The sequence below is a fragment of the Sciurus vulgaris genome (genome assembly GCF_902686455.1).
Source record: "Sciurus vulgaris genome assembly, chromosome: 10".
Lineage (NCBI taxonomy): Eukaryota > Metazoa > Chordata > Mammalia > Rodentia > Sciuridae > Sciurus > Sciurus vulgaris.
Window position 1 is genome coordinate 132858905 of NC_136470.1, and position 22204 is coordinate 132881108.

The 22204-nt window shown below is 36.0% G+C and overlaps 1 protein-coding gene and 1 long non-coding RNA gene across 2 annotated transcripts in view; one reads left to right on the forward strand and one right to left on the reverse strand.

Moving 5' to 3' along the window:
* Window positions 1-301: 301 nt before the first annotated feature.
* On the forward strand, window positions 302-5294 carry LOC306671141. The gene is made up of 3 exons (XR_013766603.1): window positions 302-345; window positions 3442-3490; window positions 4686-5294. It is a non-coding gene; the product is annotated as an uncharacterized lncRNA (long non-coding RNA).
* A 4-nt stretch (window positions 5295-5298) lies between these two features.
* Window positions 5299-22204, reverse strand: part of PLSCR5 (phospholipid scramblase family member 5) — a gene marked incomplete at its 5' end in the record, with an annotated part of 51260 nt that continues 34354 nt past the window's right edge. The window contains 6 exons of the mRNA XM_079100451.1: window positions 5299-6702; window positions 8090-8251; window positions 10038-10199; window positions 12492-12712; window positions 13612-13654; window positions 18123-18289. Of these exons, the coding sequence (XP_078956577.1) occupies window positions 6664-6702; window positions 8090-8251; window positions 10038-10199; window positions 12492-12712; window positions 13612-13654; window positions 18123-18289 (794 nt within the window). The 3' untranslated portion in view covers window positions 5299-6663. The remainder of the gene's footprint in view (window positions 6703-8089; window positions 8252-10037; window positions 10200-12491; window positions 12713-13611; window positions 13655-18122; window positions 18290-22204) is intronic.

Genomic DNA, 22204 nt, shown 5'->3' on the forward strand with positions numbered 1-22204 from the left:
TTGCTACTCTGCTGTCTACGGGTTGTAATCCTCTCGTCCTAAATAATACTGAACGTTTCCTGTTCTGTGTCCCTGCGGCATACCCCTGTCATCATAACACCTGCGACGCTGCACCTGTTTTGCACTGGTCTTTGCAACCTGTGGTCGCATCCGTTTTGATTGGCGGCATGGCTCATTTTCAGTTTCACAAAGCAGATGGTAGGACTGGGCGGAAACGTGGCCCAGATTTTTAGTATCCTTTATATCCCATATCCAGCCAAGCGCCAGCTTTTCTCAAGTGCTCTCCCTTCGTTTCCCCTGCAGGACTCTGTGGATCTGGTCTGGAGAACGTCTTTCCCGCAGCAGGTATTGGCTCCCTCTTCCTTCACTCTGCTCCAGTAACATGGGCTCCCTGTTTCGCCAACCTGCCCGGCATGTTCTTGAAGCAGGCTTCACACCTGCTTTGCCAACTGCCTGGAATTCTCTTTTCCCGAATATTCTTAGGTCTTGCCTCCTTTTTGTCTGGTCTATGCACAAATGAAATGGCAACCTCTGTTTCTAGCTCTTTATTATGAATTATTTTTCTTCAGGGATTTGAGGCTATAAAATTCTTACCCTCCTGGAAGAAAATTGATTATTTGTTAACTCATTGTCACAATGACTAAGCTTCAAAACCAGTATTAAACTTGCTTAGTCAATCTGTGTTGATCACCAAAGTACACACATTTCTGACCTTCCCTTGGTAACATCCCTGTCACAAAATCCTGAAAATCAGATAACCAGCACCAGGTTCAGTGCAATGATCATATTTTTGAAAGACAATTAACTGCTGTCTTACTCTGGTGAACATGATTCCATAGCTGAAGTCCACTCAAGTTCACACTGTAACTTCTGAGCTTCACACTTTCCCCAAACCCGAGACAAACTCTCTTCTTACAATCCGAATTCACCCTGGCCTGAGGAAGCAAAACACTCAGTTTATTGTTTTAGATATTAGTGGTAGACTCGAGCAACATTTAGGATTATCTATAGCTACATTATATTATTTTCTGTTGTCTTATTTATTATTATACACAAGCTCCACCAGAGCAAGTATTTTATTGCCCTGTTTACCCTGATAACTTAATGCTGAGACTGATGTGTGGTACATTGTGTGCACTCCACACGTTTGTTGAAGTAATTCCCTAAATATTAGTAAAATAAATGGATAGAAGTAAATTTCAGATCTATTGTACATTATTATGACTGGAGTTAATAACAATGGTTTATATTACTGAAATTTGCTAGAACAGTAAATTTTAAGTGTTTTCACCACAAAACGAGAGGTGAGAAAATTAATTAATTAATTAGTTCAATTTAGCAATTTCACAATGTATATTTCAAAATATTATGTAATAGATGATAAATATATGATTTTTTTTTGTCAATTAAAGTGAATAAGCAGTAGTTCTGGGGTTATAGCTCAATGGTAGAGCAATTGCAAGTGTATGTGAGGTCTTGGGTTCCATCTACAGTGCCCCAAAAAAAAAAAAAAAAAAAAAAATCAGTAAATAAGAACTAATGAATGATTTTATTGTTGAAGTATTTTTGAAAATACTTTTAGGGACTTCCTTCAAATAAACCAAGAATTATTCAGGTCTCTCTGTGGGTCCATACAATTCTCATGCATTGATCTCCTCTTAGAAATATATTAGCTAAAAATTTCCACCTTCCTACTTGACATCTTTCAAAAGACCAGATCCTCTTGTAAAACTCCCTCTGTCAGGAAATGGCATCAGCCAGATCCCTCTCTTCCCTCACATCTCCATTTTCAATTCAGCTTGAAGTAATAATTTCACCTCCTGCAATAGTCTTGAGTTTGCTCACTTTCTCTTTCTGTGATTACATCATCTATCCAAGCTACCCTATCTGTCACCTAACCTACTAACTGGTACAGCAGCATCTTCCCCAGCCATTTCACCAACCTAGTCTTTAAAAAACTTTTTTTTAATCTTTATTTGTTCTTTTACATACACTCAACAGTGGAGTGTATTTTGACATGTTATACATACTTGGAGCATTACTTTTTCTGATTAAGGTACCATTCTCGTCTGTACATGATGTGGAGTCACACTGGTCATGTATTCATCTGAGAACATAGGAAAGTATGTCCGACTCATTCTACTGTCTTTCCGATTCCCCTCCTTCCCCCTCCCTTCCCTTCATTCCCCTTTGTCTAATCCACTGAACTTCTATCCCGCCTCTTACTGTGTGTTAGTATTCACATATCACAGGGAACATTCGGCATTTAGACTTTTGGGATGGTCTTATTTCACTTAGCATGTAGTCTTCAGTTCCATCCCTTTACCTGCAAATGCCATGATTTCATTCTTCCCTAGAGCTAAGTATGGTCCATTGTATTGTAAGTATTGTCCATAAATATTGTACACTCTTGTCCATTGTGTATATGTACCACATTTTCTTTATCCATTCATTTCTTGAAGGGAACTTAGGTTTCACTAACCTAATCTTAAATTAGTGACCCTTTTTATAAATTTTACTAAATGCTTTGCTAATACCATAGAGCCTAAACTCTTTACCAGGGCCTCTGGTACCTATTTGGTTTCATCTTGTAGCATATTCTCCTCGTTGTCATGCCCTACCCTTCCAACAGAATCTTATGGTGGTAGTACCTCCATCTAAACACCTTCCCCCTGCTCCTACTTACTCTGTGTGTATTAAATCCAACGCCATTCCTCACTCCACACACAGGTCAGATGTCCATCTCCATTGACCATTTCTCATGTTTGAACTCTAACCTTTGTATCCTTAATGGATTACTAGCTATCTCCTCCACTAAATTGTCCATGCCATAAGAGAAAGGACTCTATTTTGGGGATGTAAGATGGACTCCACAAATATTTACTGCACAAATGAAGGAATGAGTAATTGAATGTGAAGTGCTTGAATCTGGCCACTTTCCCAGTACATCACAGTGAATGACGCTGGAGCCTATGACCAGGATCAACACGGGGCCAAGGTAAGAAACCAGGAAGGGACTCACAGGAGAACCACCTCATTGTACAGCAGCGAGTATTTCACTGAACATCAAAGGGTCTTGCTGGGGTCTTGTTTAGTAGAAAAGGGAGAAAAAACAGAACACCAAAGAGATAGATGGATAAATTTTGACCTTTAATGAGGAAGGAGAGACAGGATAGGACTGAGTTTTTTCTAATGAACCAACCTGGGAACAAAGTACTATAGGAGTATTTAATTAAATGGAGCCAACTTGAAAATGAGTCCTATACTCTAAGAAGGAGTTTTATCTTTAGTGAGACTTCATTGGATGGGTGCATTGAATAGTTCTTTCTGATAGTTCTTTTAAGGTTCATTCAAATATTTTTTTAAACTCCAGAGCAGTTTGTCATATTAAAATGTAATATATACAAACGGTGTTTCCCTTTCTCCATTCTTGCTCCGCAGAGAAAGTCTCAGCCGTGAATGTTGTGACATCAGTTACAAAAATCAAAAGGTAAGGACAAGCCGAAGATAGGCAAGCAGGATAGTCTTTAGGAAGAAGCTCTAGAACACAGAGCAGGGTTGCAGGGCAGCAGGGGAAGACAGTTTCCTTCATTGTCATTTCTTTCTTTTTTCTTTGTGGTGCAGGGATTGAACCCAGGGCCTTGCGCGTGTGAGGCAAGCACTCTCCTAACTGAGCTATATCCCCAGCCCTGTCAACTAAGTTTTACATCCCACCAGAAATGCATAGAGCATGGGACCTGGCATGTAATAAGTCCTTGGAAATGTTAGCTATGGTCTCAGTCCATTTTGGCTACTACAGCAGAATACCTGAGACTCAGTGATTACAAAGACCAGAAGTTTATTTCTCTCAGTTTTGGAGCCTAGGAAGTTCACCATTAAGTCCCTAGGAGGTTTGGTGCCTAGAAAGGGGTTGGTCTCAGCTTCCAAGATGGTGCTCACTGGTGGGGAGAATTGCTGCTTCATACATTGCAGAAGGGAGGAAGGGGCAAGAGGAAATTATCCTGTGCCCGAATGCCCTTTTATTAAGCATTAAATCCACTCACGAGGTTGGAATCCTCATGACCTCTTATTACTGTTACAACAGCAATTAAATTTAACATGAGTTTTGGAGGGAGCCAACATTCAAAATGTAATATAAAGCCGATACTACGCCTCCCAACCACTTGTCAATCTGTGCTCTGCCCGCCTCTTACGCTACAGGAATTTCCGGCTTATGCTGCCGCCATTTTCCTGCTTCCCACGTTATGTCCTAAGGTGCTAAATAGCTATTGGTTCATCAGTTAGCTTGCAAGTATTCTCCTCCGCTACTGGTTCCTTCCAGCCCAGGAGATTCCAATATCTGGGAGCAGTACAACGCCATCTCTCTCTTTTTTCCTTTCTTTTCACCCTGAGCGGATGTGTTAGTTGCCCACATAATAAAGTCTCTTGCTTGAGACCTCGTGTCTGCGGTGCATTTTTCTGGGAGCTATTGGTGAGCTGCAACTGAGACGAGCTAGAGGGCGGCAGTTCAGCGGGATCACGCAGCGGTGGCTAGAATTGCAGCGGGTCCCAAGCTGCCTTACACAAAACACAGCAACTATTGTTCTCCATTTTATTAGTTAGTAAGCATCAGCTTTAAAAATGCTATTTCCTTTAGGCTGTTATAAAGGATCATAAATGACACACTTTCTTTGAAATTGACTCAGGGAAAAGGTTGAGCTGCCCTTTCCACATCTCTGCAAGAATGGAGCACTACAGGTTTAAGGCTGCCCAGCCAGCAAACAGCAGTACCAGACTGAAGGTGATATCCATTGCACATGGAACTTGGGTTCCCTTCCATATCTGCGTTGTTCCCACATTCTGGTGATGCTGACTTCAGTTACACAGAAGGTACGGACAGTATGACTGGGAGACATGCTGTGTGCGGTTCTGGAATCTGGTTACTTTTGGTGGTTAGTACTCAGGCAATTATGCCCAGGTAAAGATCTGCTGTGGTTGATGGAGGTAATTTATGGTTTCTACAAGCCAAGAGAGGGTGCTCATGAAAGGGGTGAAGATGTGAAGAGAGATCACAGGATGCTGTAGGAGCTGGGCGTGGTAGTGCATGCCTATAATCCCAGTGACTTGGGAAGATGAGGCAGGAGGATCTTGAGTTCAAAGCCAGCCTCAGCAAAAGTGAGGCACCAAGAAACTCAGTGAGACCTTGTCTCTAAATAAAACATGAAATAGGGTTGGGGATGTGGCTCAGGGGGTAATCACTGCTGGGTTCAATCCCTGGTACCAAAAAAAAAAAACACGAAAAATGCTACAGGACATTGAACCAGGAAGAGGCGCTCTGTTTCTTTCCACTTTCCACAACATAAGGGCCTTAACTCAGAACACAGAACAAAATGGATAGTTGTGGACCATTTAGGAAAAAAATCTGCCACATACAATGTTATTCCTAGGAGATGACAGCGTCCTAATTTCAAACAACCCACTTAGTAAGAGATGCTTGAAATATGTTTCCTGTTCTGAGTGAGAATTACCTAACATTTCTCTAAACATTTTCCCATGTGTATGGAAATGTGGGTAGTTGTGTAATTCTAATATAGAGACTTGCTTTAAAAAATATGTTCCCTCATTTCAAAAGGGGAGAAGAATTATTGTCATGCATAAAAAAGAATTTTCCTCTTGTGTGGGCTTTGGAAATGGTGGACAGTGGGGGTATGGTAACTGGGTATGGTAAGAAGTGGAAGGTATCGATGCATTGGGTATACTGTGCTCTTATTTCTACATTTGCCTCAAGGTTTGAGTTTTATTTGTTTGGTTTTGTTTGCTTGTTTTTGAAGACTAGAGTCATCCATTTTTTCATTTTCAGAGATTTAGACCCTGAAATTGACTGAAATTTCATTGCAAAAAGATAAAATTCCTGCTAGATAACACGACTTCTACTAATTTAGAAGTCTATTTATAGGATTATTTAAAGCTGTGGCAAGAGTAGGTATTTAAGCATGCTTTAGTTTGTAAATGTGAATTTCCTTATGCAATATAATTGTGACTCTTGCCCCTAGAATTGATTGAACCCATCTTTCTTCTTCCTCATCTGTAAGCATATTATTTATTCAACCTGTAACTTTTCCAATATAAAGTGAAAATATCTCACTACAATAAGAACATTAACAAACAAAGTCAAAAGGGACAACTTTTGAAAAAATATTTTAGACATTCAGTTCTTTTGATTAGTAACTACCCTTAGTACCAGAAAAACTTCAAAGTGTTCTCTAAACATTGAATTTTCATCAGTGATTCTGAAAGCCTTAGTTCTCATCTTTCATGCTTACCATTGCAATAACTTCAAAAGGATAAAAAGAAAGAATGGTAATCTCTCAAAGCAACCTTGTGCTCAGGCTAGTAATTGTGTATTTAGCTGTCATGCATTCACAGCTAGATAATTGCCTCATTAAATTATGTTTTAATAAATATAATAATTAACATTTTGTTACAAAAAAAGAAAAAGGAAAAAAAAAAAAACTTAAACCATTCAGAAATGAAATCCAGGGCCCAAGGGATATCTAGAATAAAATGAAAAAGAATTAGATAGCGTCAAATATAGACATCTTCAAAGGGAAAGAGATCATTTAAATTGCCTTTTACTCACTGAAATATATTCTGCATATTTTATTGTTTTCATCATCTTGCTTGTTACAATCCAGCTAGAGAATGTTCAAAGAACATAAAATCCTACAAATAAATAAACTGAGTATGAGTGAATTTACAAAAGGCAACAATTAGGATCAAGAGTCTGACTTGTAAGCTTTGATTATATAAAGCAATTATATTTCCCAGTGGTGTTCCGGCAACATGTGATTTATCAGTAGGAGGAAAATTGAAAAGTTTCAAGCTTTATGACACTTACATGTTGAATTTTGAGAGTATAAATAACTTAGAAACCTCATTTAAATCAGTACTATGTCTTCAGTTGTCATTTGAGGTGATCAAGACAGCAGAATTAGATACTAGGTATTCTAGGTCAGGGTAGGATGTTGGAATAGTCTCCAACCTTTGAAATTATATATCTGAGCAAGTACTTTACTTTGTAAATACATGTGAGAAACTGTTTTAAAACCTACATTGACAAAAAAAAAAAAAAAGAAAGTTTTATAATACTATGATCTTACAAAAAAGAAGTCAGTGGGAGCTATTAGTTATTCCCAGTGAATATGTATCTCAGACACTCTGTTCCTCTCCCAATCCATCTATTTCTGTGATAAACTCTGAGTATCCAACAGTGATGTTACTAAAGTATTTTTCTTAGTTAATATATATTTTCCATGTGTTTAGGGGAGAATCAGTTAATAGGACTGACAACTGTGCACAATAATATAACTATAAGATTTAGGATCCTAAAACTCTGAGGAACAGGAAAATATGGAGAAGAATATTGGTTTGTTGAAAAAGTGTGTGAGTATTTGCGAGTGTCTGCAAATGGCAGCAAATGAGGAAGATGTTAGAGGGGTGTTAGGATCTTTAGGTAACCAAGCATTTTAGCCCAGGTGTTCCTTGACTTATTGGGTCACCAATCTTCAGATACCAAATGATGTTTTTAGTAATGTTATAAGTTGGAAAGTAAGGATGAGGGCATATGTTTGTTATCATGGCAACTGGAAGTTCTGGATCTCATGTATCCATATTCATCAGATAACAAGAGCAAGAAAACTGCACTTTTCTTATTCTGAGCAGCACCTGGCTCAGAGCTAAGCAATGAATTGCTCTGAGCCTTATGCAGGATAAATCACATGACATCTACATTTACATAGTTTTAAACTGAAAATATAAGTCAAAAAATCAAAATTGGCATTAAAAGGGTAGGAAACTCAGTTTATGAGAAAAAGACGAGAAGGATGTCCCAGGGCATAGATCCCCGAGGGCCATGAGGCTACTGGAGAGGGCCACCCAGTAGAAATGAAGGCTATTACGTTAGAAATTATGAAGTACACTGAGCTTGAACTAGACTTCGGTGCACAAAACACATTCTGCAGGTCGAAACTGTGTAAACCAGGATTAGCTCTGTGGCAATTGACAAGTGAGAAGGAGAAAAGTCACCCAAACCCTCAAAGACCACACTTACAAACAGGAAACAAGCACCAATCATGGCTGCTTTGACGGTCACATCTAGATCTGCCGGAACGTGGATGCCAAAGTTGTCCGCGTTGGTGAAGACGTCATTCACGAATCCGGACCAGTACTTTGAAATCTTCCCAATGGTAAGCTTTTCATTCATGGTTTTCACCTTTGAAAAGACAATAAGGGCCATCAAATTCGAAGGCACATTTCCCAGGGATGTTTACTTCATGAGAGATATGAATTATTTTATTCATCATTTCCAAAAGACAGTTCCACGTTATTCATTCCTTTTATATAAGCACAAGATTGTAATATAATTTTCCAATTTACTCTTCAGAAATCACGCTTTTCTGACAGTTTTCTAATCCAACATCATTCTTTTTTTTTTTCCTTTTTGTATGCAGATGGAGAATATAATAGCATAAATAATTAAGGCCAGGCAACCACAAGATGGCAGCAGGTACATAGTTCAAATATATGGCCTAACTATGAAGGTAATTCCTTTACCTGTGGTCCAGATTTTAACTTTTATATACATAAATATATATATGAACACAAAGATATACTTGAGAAAGTATTAAAATAGTTTCTACATAGAGTTTGCGAACTTTAAAATTTTTATGATTAATTTTATAACTATTAAAACATTTAAGCATCATTACACATTATTAAATTACATTTTTTACATTATACTCAGACATTGACTAATTCATTCCTGTTTAACCAACCCGAAGTCATATTTTAGCCCTACAAAACTCTCTAAGCTAATGTATCGTATAGGAAATCATGATCTGACACTAAAGACTACCTTCTGAGAAATAGAGTCTACAATTCAACTTTATCAAATGTGTATTTCCTTTCCCTGTTTCCTGTTCTAGTACTGAAAGTTATTCAATATAGACTTTCACTTTCTATATGGTGGTAGAAGATAGAAAATAACAAAGATTACCTCGGACATCTCTCTACCATGAATACTAAAACTTATGTTTAACTTCTCCTCAGTTATATCCCCCATTAAAAAAGCCACACCAAATCCATTCAAAATTAGTGGAACTAGCTCATCTCACTTTACAAATTTTGCAATGTATAAATAATGTTCCTGGAAGTCTTGAAAACTGAATAAATGAATAAAAATATACACTTAAAATTAAGCTGTCTCCTCTACCTAAAGATGTCTAGAAGAATCTGTAAAGATATTTCATTTTGTTATAGATTGAATTTATAACTATCTCTTTTAACATTCAATCACAGAAAACTGAGAGTGGATTACTTTACAATCAAATTAAGCAACTCACACAAACATAGACTTTAAATTCATAATATTTTAATGGAATACATTTCTGAGAAGAGATATGAACTGGGTTTTGTGACAATCAGGTCTACAAAAGAGAAGACATATAATTTAGGTGATCTGAACTATATATATGTGCTTCATACCATGTGCGTTTATAATTCCATATAAAGCTAATCCACCAAAATTAGGATGTACCACTCTTTTTCAAAATGAGGAAATTTGGTTATTTAAAAAAGTCATAGTTTTATATATACATATATATATATATATATATATATATATAGTTTCATGCTAAAAGACATATAAAAGTAATAAGGCATTTACTATTTTAAGAAAAGTGATATAGTAGCTAAGTATACTTACTTTTAGGAAAAGTTCTATCTCATAACTAATATTATTTTTACTTTATTAAAATTACTTTGAAAAATGCTTGCAGATATCATGGTCAAGGTGGTATACTTTATAGTTTTTTTAATTGTTGAACTTAGTATCTGCAATTTTACATTATTATTTGTGTGAAAAATATGGACTTATTAGATTTCACTAATATGCTATTTTCTAAATTTATTTCAGGGATATTTGAATGTTTTAAAAATTGAATTATATTGCAAAAAATCAGAACCTAAGTGAAAAATGTTCTTTAGTCTGTCAATCATACCTCAAAATCCACATCTCCAAAACAGCCACATGTCACACAAGGACCAACAATTTTCAAAATATCTTCTTTGTTTGCATTTTGTATTGTGAATTTGGGTTGAAAGGGGTCCCACTTCTGAGCAACATAACCAACTACGGTACCAGGAGGGACTTGGATTTCTAACTGTCAGAAGAGAAAAGATAAGATTTAAAATGCCATTATATTGCAATTACATTCTAATGCAAACTTATCTCTAAACAGTATGCTATTATGGTATCATTTTTGTATTTTTTCTACAAATATTTCTAAATATATGCTTCTAAAAATGTAAACCAGTGTTTTGTTTTGTTTTGTTTTGTTTTCCCCACATCATATCATCTTTGTTATAGAACCAAAGAAATTCTCTGCATGGATGAAAGTCCATGTCTAACTTCCCAGGAGAACCGCCAGGGACTGTGTTCTGACCTGGGCTGCTGGCTACCAGAACCTTTCATTTCAGACACAGCAGTTGGTCACACACAGCTATTCACCACGTGGCTACTTCCTGCCTACTTCCTCTTCGTTGTTGCCACAACACAACAATTTAAGCCTCCTTTACCAATCGTTAATGCTCACAAATTTTTCCAGTTTCTTTGTGCTAGATTTAAAGCAAATTCTTTTTGCAGAGTTACAGTCGTTAAACAAATAGTAATGTGGTTTTTGTTCCATGTCTTCCCAAGTGTTAACTCATTACCCTTTCCTATTTATGGAAGTCAAATCAAATTCCTTTGTACAATAAGTAGGAGTTGGTTACAAATTAAAAGATAATTTTTTGCTTTGAAGTTCAACCAGCTCTCCATTATCTAATGTCCTTTAGACTTCGCTTATTAAATTCATGGTCTTGTGTGCATGTCTATTGTGTTCTTGGATAGAAAGAGGTAAATTTAATAGGACATTTTTGGATTTGTCCTGAGATCCCTTTTTAAATAATTGGTTTGATTTTTGACCAAATTAATAAGTATTAATGGGTATCAAGATACATCTTATCTTAATTTATGTACCAGTATGTTACTATGATATAAAATACCAAATATTAGCAAATTTCAAATGGACACATACTTATTATTATGCAGACTATGCCATCTTGGGACATTTTAACCTTTAATATCCTCATAAGAGGATACAAATTCTTGGGCTCCATGTACAAGTATGTGAGATGTCTTATGGTTTAGCCAGGTACTTTTCCATAAGCAGTTGAAGAATTGACTTCAACAGGTGTTAGAAACTTCCCTATATAACTGTCTTCCATTTGAATATTTATTTCCCATGTCCTTATGTAACAGTGGTCCACTTTAGTGCTTTGAATATAGCCTTGTTGCTCTGTTACTGCAATGTATTTTTAAAATGGACATGTTTCTTTGTTTTCCTTTCCTAATATCTCCCCCTTCCTGATTTCAGGGGAAACAGAATTAGCTTTATTCCCCATCCTAGGCAGAGTTATCTGTCCTTGAGCACGCACCCACCACAGGGACAAAGTGATTCAGACTTTGGGAATGGCACTAGAAGATCTCAGAAATGACTGTCTCCCAAATTAACAAGTGAATTACAACTCTGGACAGAGAAGGTGTGGACTGTAGCCTTTGAATCACCTCTTAAAACGCCCCCTGTTCCCGGGTAATGGAGACAATCACAGCCTCTGGGACAGGAGTCCCCTGTTGCTTCTCCTGTGCTAGCAAAGCAATAAAGCTTTTTCCTTTTTCTCAAAACTGTGTCCTTGTTAATGGATTAGCATTGGGGACAAGAACAGAACTTTCTGTAACATTTAGAACAACATTTGGGACACAGGACTTTGACAGAGAAGCTTGGGACTGGATCAGGACACCTAGATCAAGCTCGACATAGGACATTTCCCTGGTGTGTGACCAGGAACAAGCACCCCCATTCTGTGAACCCCAGTTTCCTTAACTACAAAAAGTGCAGAATAAAACCTGTTATCTAGCTCACAGAAATATCATACAAAAGTCAATAAAGCACGGTAAAGTCTGGTATCAATTTAAATGTAGAATGTCAATGAAAGTTATTGCTGTATGTCTATTAAATAATGACAAAAATTGATTGTATTTTATGATAAAATGATTGAATTATTCCTTCTAGATAAACAGCATCAATAGCACTTCCTTTTCTTCCTGCAGAAGAAAAGGGTGTATCTGTCCAGGGTGAAAGGTGTAGATATCACAGCAGCGCCGCTAGCACAGCGGCCCAAGAGGCTGCTCTCATGTGCATGAGCTGTCTTCACCATTTACCATCACAGAAAGCACCAGTCTTTGGTTGGAAAGGGAAAAATTTAGTGACTCACCAAATCCTCAAGCTCTTCTGATCCTACAGAGCAAAATACTAAATTAAACAACCGAAAGGTTAATTGTGCCATAGCTCCAGACAAATATCACTTAATGAAACATTGGTAACCTTCAAAAAAAAAGAAATCCAGTGACTAACCTCTTGCAGGTAGCAAGGGCACCAGCAGCTGTTACACCTCAAGGGCCGATTGACTGTGATCACCTCTCGACCTGAGTTATCCGTGATTCTCAGGGTGCAGGATCGCAGAGTGGAACAGAAAGTACGATTGAAGCAAATACTTTCTTCCACTGCAAAGTAAATTCTCTGTCCCAAGCCATTTTTAATCTCATATTTGTTGGAGGTCTCAGTACCAAGTATCACTAATGGAAAAAAAAAATTATAAAATAATGCTATGATCAGTATCAACACTTTTATATGAGTAGAGGTTATTAAAGAAATAGAATAATGCTCAAGTGTACGGCTTCTTCTTTATACAAATCTATTTTCCATGTTCTAAAATTTGAATCCATAGTTCAAAGTAAAATCTGAGAATAAAACTATGTAATTAATTAATTGTGACTGCAGAACTATTACTAAACATGTAGTAGTGCTTGCCAACTAAAGAACCAATGCTGTCCAGAATCTATTATTCAAATAACAGATCCATCATCATTATGCAAGTTTGATACAATTTACAGTAATAGTAATGATTGTGTCTAAATCTCTATCTGGTAATACATCTACATCTGTGTTCTATTCAACTATGCATTTCAATTTTGAAACATTTTAGGAATAACATAGAATATTAAGAACAGAAAACACAAGTAATTTGAAATCAGTTAGTCATCCTCATATATTCGTGTTCTGAGAAATAATTTTCCTATTTGGTGAATCAGTGAGGAAATGACAAAATGATGGTATTATATATTGACCGATTTTTGTTATTTAGTCTCAAACCTGATTTCCATTTCTAAACCTGATTAGAAATGTAAATGACTAACATCTTTGATAAAATACTTTTTATTATTTTAACACTAAATTAAATGTTAGAATTGTGATGGTAATGGCACCAAAGACTTAAGAGTTTCCTATTCGTATTTAAATCATACTAATAATTTTACTTTGGCCTTTTATTAAAAAAAATAGACCAAGTGTTCATTTTGATATAATTCTACTATGTGTGTTTAACTCTATGGTACAACATAGTTAGATGTGAAGAAACTTCTGAGAACTAAAATTTTTCAACAGTTTTCATAAATGTAGAATATAATCTACTTACTTCCAAGAAGCTCCACCTGCTGGTGTATAATTATCAGGTCTAACTGTCAAAAGATGATGGAAAGGGAACAAAAAGAATTATATCACAACACTTGGAAAACCTCTGGAGAGATTACTATTAATCTCTTATTACACAAAAATAGATGATTTTCATGTTTTCTATTAGAATGGTTGAAAACGGCTCACATTTCATAATGAAAAAGAGGATAAAATGTTTTATATTCATGTAAAAATTTTACATGAACTCTTAAAATTGCAGGAAAGATTTGCCAAGAATAAGAAGAGAAACAGTGGTTAACTTTTTGCTAACTTTCTCAGTCACAATAAACAAAACAAAACAAAAAAGAAGAAAGAAAAAGAGGTAACCATTGAAAATATTTCTATTAATCTCTAAGTAATAATATATAAGGTGTTTTAAAACTCTGAAAATTGTTTTTCAAAGAAATGAAGTGACAGGATGATAATTGGAATGCCTGACCTCTCCTTTTTCAATCCCTGTCACTCAGTCACAGCTTATTCCTCCCAGTGATGAAGTTTGTTTAATTTTGAAAGAGGTTATTTTATAAACATTTCTCATTCATACTTACCTTTGGGCTACAAAAAAGAGAAAACCTGTAGATCCCAACAAAATATCAATTTAAGCAGAATAAGAGATTTGCTACTAAATATGTAATGTAAAATATATCCTGTGCAATTAAAATGAAATCAATTTGCACACATAAACTTTCTAAGACAGGTAAGAAATAACATTAAAAAGTATGCAATGTAAACCGCTTTTTAAAAGAGAAATAAGAAGGGCCAGGCATGGTGGTGCTTGCCTGTAATCCCAGCAGTTTGTGAGGCTGAGGCAGGAGGATTTTAAATTCAAGACTAGCTTCAGCAACTCGGCAAGGCCCTAAGCAATTTAGTGAAGCCCTGTCTCAAAATAAAAAGTAAAAAACAGGCTGGGGATGATGTGACTCAATGGTAAAGCACTCTTGGGTTCAATTTCAATACCCAGTACACTCAAAAAAAAAGGATGGGAATCCACTAAGAAAAATCATGAACACTGGCAATACTGATGATCACTATGTTTTCTAATGTTTCACTTTTTATTTCACCTTGAAGTTTCATTCACTTTGTTCTCCCATCATATTAATACCCTTTCCGGGAATTGTTGAGCCAAGCTAATGACTGCCAAAATTTGGTTCTTGATTAGATACCACAAATTTACCAGACAATTTGAAGCTACCTTCTCCCCGCCTTTTTTTGTATATCCTGAGATGGGGGTAAAACTCATACCATTTCCTTTTTTAAGACATCTGATTATTGATAAAAGAGTACTTGTGAACTATTTTTTTAAGATTCCCAAAATATTTTTTCCCAAAATAATTTCATTCTAAAACCGTATCAACAATTGTGGCAGACACTTTCTTAGAAACTTAGAAAAGTCTTTTGCAGTGTGTTGCATTACATCTGGGAAAATGAAGAGTCGTGGGGAAAGAAGAGGTAAATCTCCAAAGGGTCTAAATGATTATTTAGCAGTGAATCTGTGCAGAAGTCGCTTCGGGATTGAGAGCTACAGGGTCAAGTCTAAGATGCTTGAGTTTCGGAACTTTGAATGTTGGTGTCATGAATCGAATTTTCATCTTGAAAATCTGAAACTACTTCACAATGAAAAAGGGACTTGTACTTCTCAGATGTCCAATAATAGTGGTTGTTACCGCGCGTAGTGACTATGCTACATATTTTAATCTAATCTCTGATATAATCCTCATGAAAACCCAGATAGATATCACAAATTTAATGCATGAGGAAACAGTTCCAGAGTAATTAAGGAAATTCCCCAAGATCACAGAGCATGTAAAGGGTCACCAATTCGGACGTACCTTTGACTCTCACTTGACTGCCATCAGTAGACTGAGGGATGAGGGGAAACAGCTCTTAAGGGACACTCTGAAACTCACATGCCTTTCCTCCCTGATTTCCTCACTCTCATACTCACCTCATCCTCTGTGATAAGATTGCATTTGATTTCTCTCTGTGGGCAAGCCTCCTGGATTTGAGCATCTTGACTTAGGTTGTTCTTGTAGTTTCCTTTAAGTAGCCCTGAGGCACTTATAAATCAAGTTCCAAATGTCCCTTTCCATCCTTTTCTATTGGCTGATGGACTAGGAAGTGTTGCAAACTTTAAACAGATTGAATTATATATTCAGGTGTCGGGGCAAGTGAATTATTCCTTAAGTATGAGAGCTGTAGAAATGAAAACACAATGACAGCCGTGGATATTCAGCTTAAGATGCAGTTCTTTTTTTTAATTGTAAATCAAGTTTGCAGGTATCATTGATTTCATTTCACATATGTATTTCGAAAATAAATTGCAAATTTACATGTGCCTTTAATTTGCTATTCTAACCTATAGGTGAGTAAATTATGATAATTAATTAATTTTCCTCACTCTACAGGATAAAATGCCATTGACTATTATGAATGTAAATCCAATCTAGAAAGAATCCATTAATTTTATGCTTAGATATATTTAACCGATGTTTTATGTACGTATATATGTTTATCTTCACATTGTTATTGAAAAACGATATTCTCAGTTGTCATAAGATAGGTTTGATTCATAGAAAATAAAATAAAAATTTAAACAATCTTTTAACATTTTTAATATAGAGGAATTTTATTATACATTTTCCTTTATTTATTGAAAATGTAATATTACCAGTGTTCATGATCTTGTTTAATATTTATGAATTTTAGTTCAAAAGTAGCACCTAAAAGTTCATTTGTTATTGTGTGTCTTACAGATCCATGATGGAACACTTTTGAAATGCTTATTCATTTTTGTTGTGTGCTGGTTTAAAGTAGATACATGTCTTTTAATATAAAGTAGATTATTATTCCCTTTAGATGTAAACTGTTCGACAATTTGTGGTATATTTTGTTTTCTGAAAAGAAGTTTAGCAAAAATTTATTTCTAGGAAATGTTCTACCTTTTAGACTGAAACCAGTGAGTTCATATCTCTATTCATCGAATGATAAAAAAAAAAAAAAATTGTATTCATGTCAAGCATCTGGCTCCGGGTGTGTCATCATTCATGGATGGAAGAAGAATATGTGATGACCATATGTGATCATCAAACCTCAGCCCTCTGGCACTGGTATATCACTTTTATACTTGGCGAAATCTTGTCTGACAACATTCCCAAACAGCTTGCAGCAGTTAATCAACTCTAGTCAGCTATTACAGCTGATCCTTTCTGCAGATGGAAGATGGTAGGTTGGCTTTTCTCTCTTTTACACATCTCCCTGAGCTCTCCAGTCTCTAAAGTACATTTGTCTGCCAGTGGGTTTCTGGAGGAGGCATCTGCAATTATAAACATTTTCCCAGGAACATATGCTGCATGCAGCTTAAACCCTATCAGGCATAACAGAAATCTCTTGTACCTTAAGGGAATTAACACAGAGATTTGATTTTGATAAAAGAGATAGACTTTATAGTTTGAAAGAATGCCAGACAAGCTGAAGATTGCAGCAGATGTGCTGACATCTCAATATTAGTGTAATTCTAATCTTTTATAGGATAAAATGCAAAAGCAATTATACACACACACACACACACACACACACACACACACACACACATAAATGTAGCAATTGCTTTTATTTGCTCTGTAATTTGGATGATGCTCTTTTCTGGCTGAGTTTTTATAAGGTTTGAATCACTACTTCCTTTGCAATGACCAGAACAGTGACTGTACCTAATAATAACATCATCTTTTGAGTCATTGGTCTGAGAGGCACAGTGGCAGAAGATGATAATGTTAATTTGATGACTTTCTTTCTTTTGGATGTTCACCTTCCTTTGGAGAGTCAATTGAAGAGGTTGAATTCTCAGTTCTTTGCAGAAGTGTCCCATGTTCTGTGAACCTTAACAACATTTCTCTCCTCTGTATACCTGCATGTTTTACAATTTTGTGCTTACCTTGCTTTTGTACACAGGTTGTACTATCTATCTATCTATCTATCTATCTATCTATCTATCTATCTATCTATCTATCTATCTATCTATCTATTGTTTTGCCTGTTACATTGCAGAATATTTGGGTGAGAGGGACTAGGTTTCATGCTTTTTATAAGCCTTGAATATAGCAAGTACTCAGTAAATATTCTTTAATTAAATGGCGGTAGGTGACTTAGCCATATGAGATGATTCCTTGAGGGTAAATTTCCCAACACCTTGAGCAATGAACAGAAGGTGGATAAATGTGTTAAATAGATCCATCAAAATATTTAGTCTCATCACTCTGTCAAGTAAATAAGGAAAATAAAAGCAGCAATAAAACAAATGTCTTCCAAAATAACTTCCAACATAAAATCATTATTTTATAATTTCAAGCTTTATAATGTCTTCCTCACATTAGCAAATTATTGGTTGAGATCTTTCAACGTGGTTAGAAAGCAAGAAATCAAGTTTATATTAATTTTAAGGGGAAAACATTTGTAGTAACAGAAAGATATAAATACCTCGCTTAAATACTCTAGGCCAGGAGGGAGATTGACTGTTGGCAAGAAGCTGCGAGGTGGAGTGAGACCCGGCCGCCATGCGTGGTTCCCCGGACTAGGGCTTTGCTCTGGGTCTGCAGCTCCCGGAAGAAGACCAGGTAGACCTCTGCTTTTTTGGTTCAGTGCATCTGCAAGAGAATGAAAGTCTCAACACATGTTTAATTCTTAAGGCCATCTCATTTAATCCTTCTTAAAGCGTGTTACTTCTTAACTCAGATAATCTCCTGCAGCTCTCATGTGAGTGCCCTTTCTTTTATTTTCACTCCTTTTGCCACTGTCTTTTGATCCCTAAGTCAGAGAAAAAGGAATTTCAAATTGAAATTTGTAGTTATGCTATATATTATACATTATTCTGCATAATATTATGCATAAGCCCTAAATGTGATAGATACAAGTTTTTTTTTTATTTAAAAATATAAATTATGATAGACTTGCTACTATTAGTCTCTCTTTTTCTTCTCATGTAACTACCATTTGGGTATCTCTGTCATTGGACATCAAGTTTTCTTTTTTCAAGGACTAAAAGTGTTTTTACTTCTCATCCTTTTTCATAAAGAATAAGAATTTTGCAAGTACATTTAGCCAGTATGTTGTGCCATTTTGAGTTGGGTGTAGGTGGAGAGCAAAGCTAACAATGAGGTATTTTTGGAAATGATAGAGGGTGTTACGTAAACAAAGTACAGTAGAGCCTTGCTTAACAATGGGAATATGTTCTGAGAAATGTGTCACTGGGCAATTTCATTGTGTGAACACCATAAAGTGCACTTCGCAAACTAAGAGAGTTGTGACATCAGTGGGCAATAACCTTATGGGAATATTGCCATATTTGTTCCATCTTGTTGGCTGCAATCTCTTTATGCAATGGGTGCATGTAATTTAGACTGTTCTAAAGACAAGTGAATGGGAGGGACAAGGACACTCTTTCTGGATTTATACAAGAGAGACACTTACAATACCTACTCAAGTTTTTGAACAAGTATTACATTACATTTCATCATGCATATACTAATATTGGAGGGATATAGATATCATTAACAATATATCATAGTCCTCTTAATTCAAGAATGACACAGGAACTCATGAAAGTGTGTTTATGGGAGGTGTTAAGGTTTGGGTATGAGGTGTTTCCCCAAAGCTCCTGTGCTAATGCAGGAATGTTGGAGATAAGCAGATTAGATTATGATAGCTATAAACTAATCAGTCCTTCCTAGTTTGAATGGACTAACTGGGTGGTAACTGTAGTAGGTGGGGTGTGACTGGAGGAGGTGGGTCATCTTTCCCTGGCGCATGAATCCCCAGCCCCACTTCCTGATGGTCCCAGGAGCTGAGCAGCTTTCCTGCACCATGTTCTTTCTGCATGATGTGTTCCTCATCTTGGGGCAGTGCCATGGAGTTGGTCCACTGAGTAAACCTGAAACCATAAGCCAAAACAAACTTTTCCTCCTCTAAGTGGTTCTTCTTGAATATTTTTGTCACAGCAATGAAAAGTTGACTAATATGAGGCATATTTTCTGTATCTGTTACATCTCAATTATAATAATAATAAATTTTAAAAATGCATAGTTTCCTTTTGAAGATAATAAATTTCTCATCACCAAGAAAACTCAAGTATACTCTGGATAAGCAACTGGAAGGGGATAAAAAATGATGAAGAAATAAAGACACTGAAGGAATGAGCTTTTGGACCTTGAATAATTTTATTCTAGATATGACAGGCTCATTGACATTGAATGTACATATAATGTTAATGAAGGACAATTGCCAGATGATTCATTTACTTATTGAATGTGAAGTGTTGGAAAAAATTGGGCTTATTACTCTTAATGTGTGATGGCTAAGTTTGTATTGGTCTGTGACATTTAGAATCTTAGAGGAGATGTTTAGCTCTTATGACCAAATGGAAAAATATGTCATTTGGTCCCATTGAAACAGAGCCGATGATACTCTAGCAGTTTGCTTCTTCCAGCTCTCCCTTCCTGATCTTCTCTTAGATTTTTGGCAGACAGAAAAGACAAGCCTTAGAACTCCTCTTACTCTTGGGAAGGGGCCCTGGAATCCCAAGTGTGAATCCCACTGGAAGACTTACGCAACACTAGGTCAGAATTGGGAGGTGAGCAAAGGGCCAATATAGCAATGGCATCTGGAAAATATTAAAAGGCAATAAACATCATTTTTTAGTATCAGTGCCAAAAGCACTGTTATCCATTAATTTCCAGAAAACACAGAGGCAAAATCATGAAGCAGAGAAAACTAGCTCACCATGATAAAATTCAGAATAGAGGTTCATTTTGGGAATGGACATGCATGATTACTGATCTGAAAAAGAGTTTTATGGGTGCCAGAAAAGTTACATATCTTGCTTTTGCTGATGGTTACATGGATGTATATTTATTTAAAAAAAAAATGGTGCTCTTGATGTACTTCAGTGATCATATGTTATCTTGTAATTTAAAAAGTACATAAGATTAATATCTAACACAATAGGTGGTAGAATATTATTAGATTCTCTCTCAATTCCCTTTTTCATTAAGCGGAGTGTCAAATGGCCCCAATTTTTTCTTGTAAGCTATGCTGCTATAACACAATGCATTAATTTATTAAGTGTCAGGAAGTGACTATACATTCCTCACCGAGGTCTTTAGGTCTTTAAAACTCACAGCAGCTTTTAGGCATTAATGCACTTGTAACTCAGAGGACACTAAGCCCAAAGTCTTTATTTGGGAATGGAAAATGGCTGTTTCTGAGACTGTTGAGAGAAATTGTATCTTGAGATCACTTGCTTCCTTCTCTGGGATATCAGTTTACATGGCAACCACCTTTGGAGATAGGTTATCTTCCGTTTAGATCCGCCTGGAAACTTTTGCTCTTCTCAAACTAACAGACCAACTTGTTCCTAAATGTATGTATTTATACTGAACGGGGTGGGGGGTTCCAGACCTCATGTTTCCTCACGATGTCATCAGTTCAGATGGCCCTCTGCTTTAGTCGTGCAGATGGACCTGCTTATGAAATGCCCACGTCAGCTATATTCTCTGGGAGATACTGACAGTATACGTCCATGGACCAAGGAGTTACAGATAGTATCTTTAAGTATACTTGAAGAAAACTATCCTCAAAAATGTTTCACAGATATGAAGATGATAATCTGACTTGTCCTCTCAAACAATATTTCTAACTCAAAATATAACTTAATTGTCACTTCAATTGTTTTGAGGACCAGTGGGCCTATTATAGGTGTTATGTCCACACCACGAGTTAAACTTTACCATAGACGGCAGGAGGGGGGTTATTTTTCAACCCAAAGTTTTGCCTCCAAGTTTAGTCTTAAGTCCTTATCATTACCGAACATCACTGCTTTTTTGGGGTAGATTAATCACATTTTGATCATAGCATTGCTTTCTAGTCACAAGTTTCTTCAAAGACCCAGACCACCAGATGAAGGAGGAAATCCTTTGAATTTCTATCTGGCTTTGAATTTCTATCTACTCTTTTAAAAATGTATAACTAGCTTATAAATATTTTATGTATTCTGCAACTCTTTACCTTACAGGCTACTGTGTTGCTGTAACTCTTATTTTATGAAGTGATAAAGAGTTTTGGAATAAGTGTTAGCGTTAGTCTCAAGTGAAAGAAAATTCTCATCCAGGTTTTCGTCTTTAAATATAGAAAATGGAGCATGCATGCATTAAAATTCACATTTTGCTGTTTCTTGTATGTATTTTAAAATTGGCCTGTAAGTTTTCCCTATTATTCTCAGGGACTGGCCTAAATTAAACAGTGAAGAAAAATGGAAAGAATACCTCATTTGTTTAATATTAAATACTGTCTAAATCGTGCTTTCATAAAGGAAGTAAATATGAATATTTTAATCGATCATTAATTTAATTTAGGATATTATAAACTTGTGAACTTATCCTATTTTTAAATATGTTTAAAAGTTTCTGCCGATTATACAAACCATAATTCTTTATGTTAATGCATTTTAGCCTTGAGTTTAATGGTTTGTTCTGACAATGGAATAAAAGCATATTATAGTTTCGTTT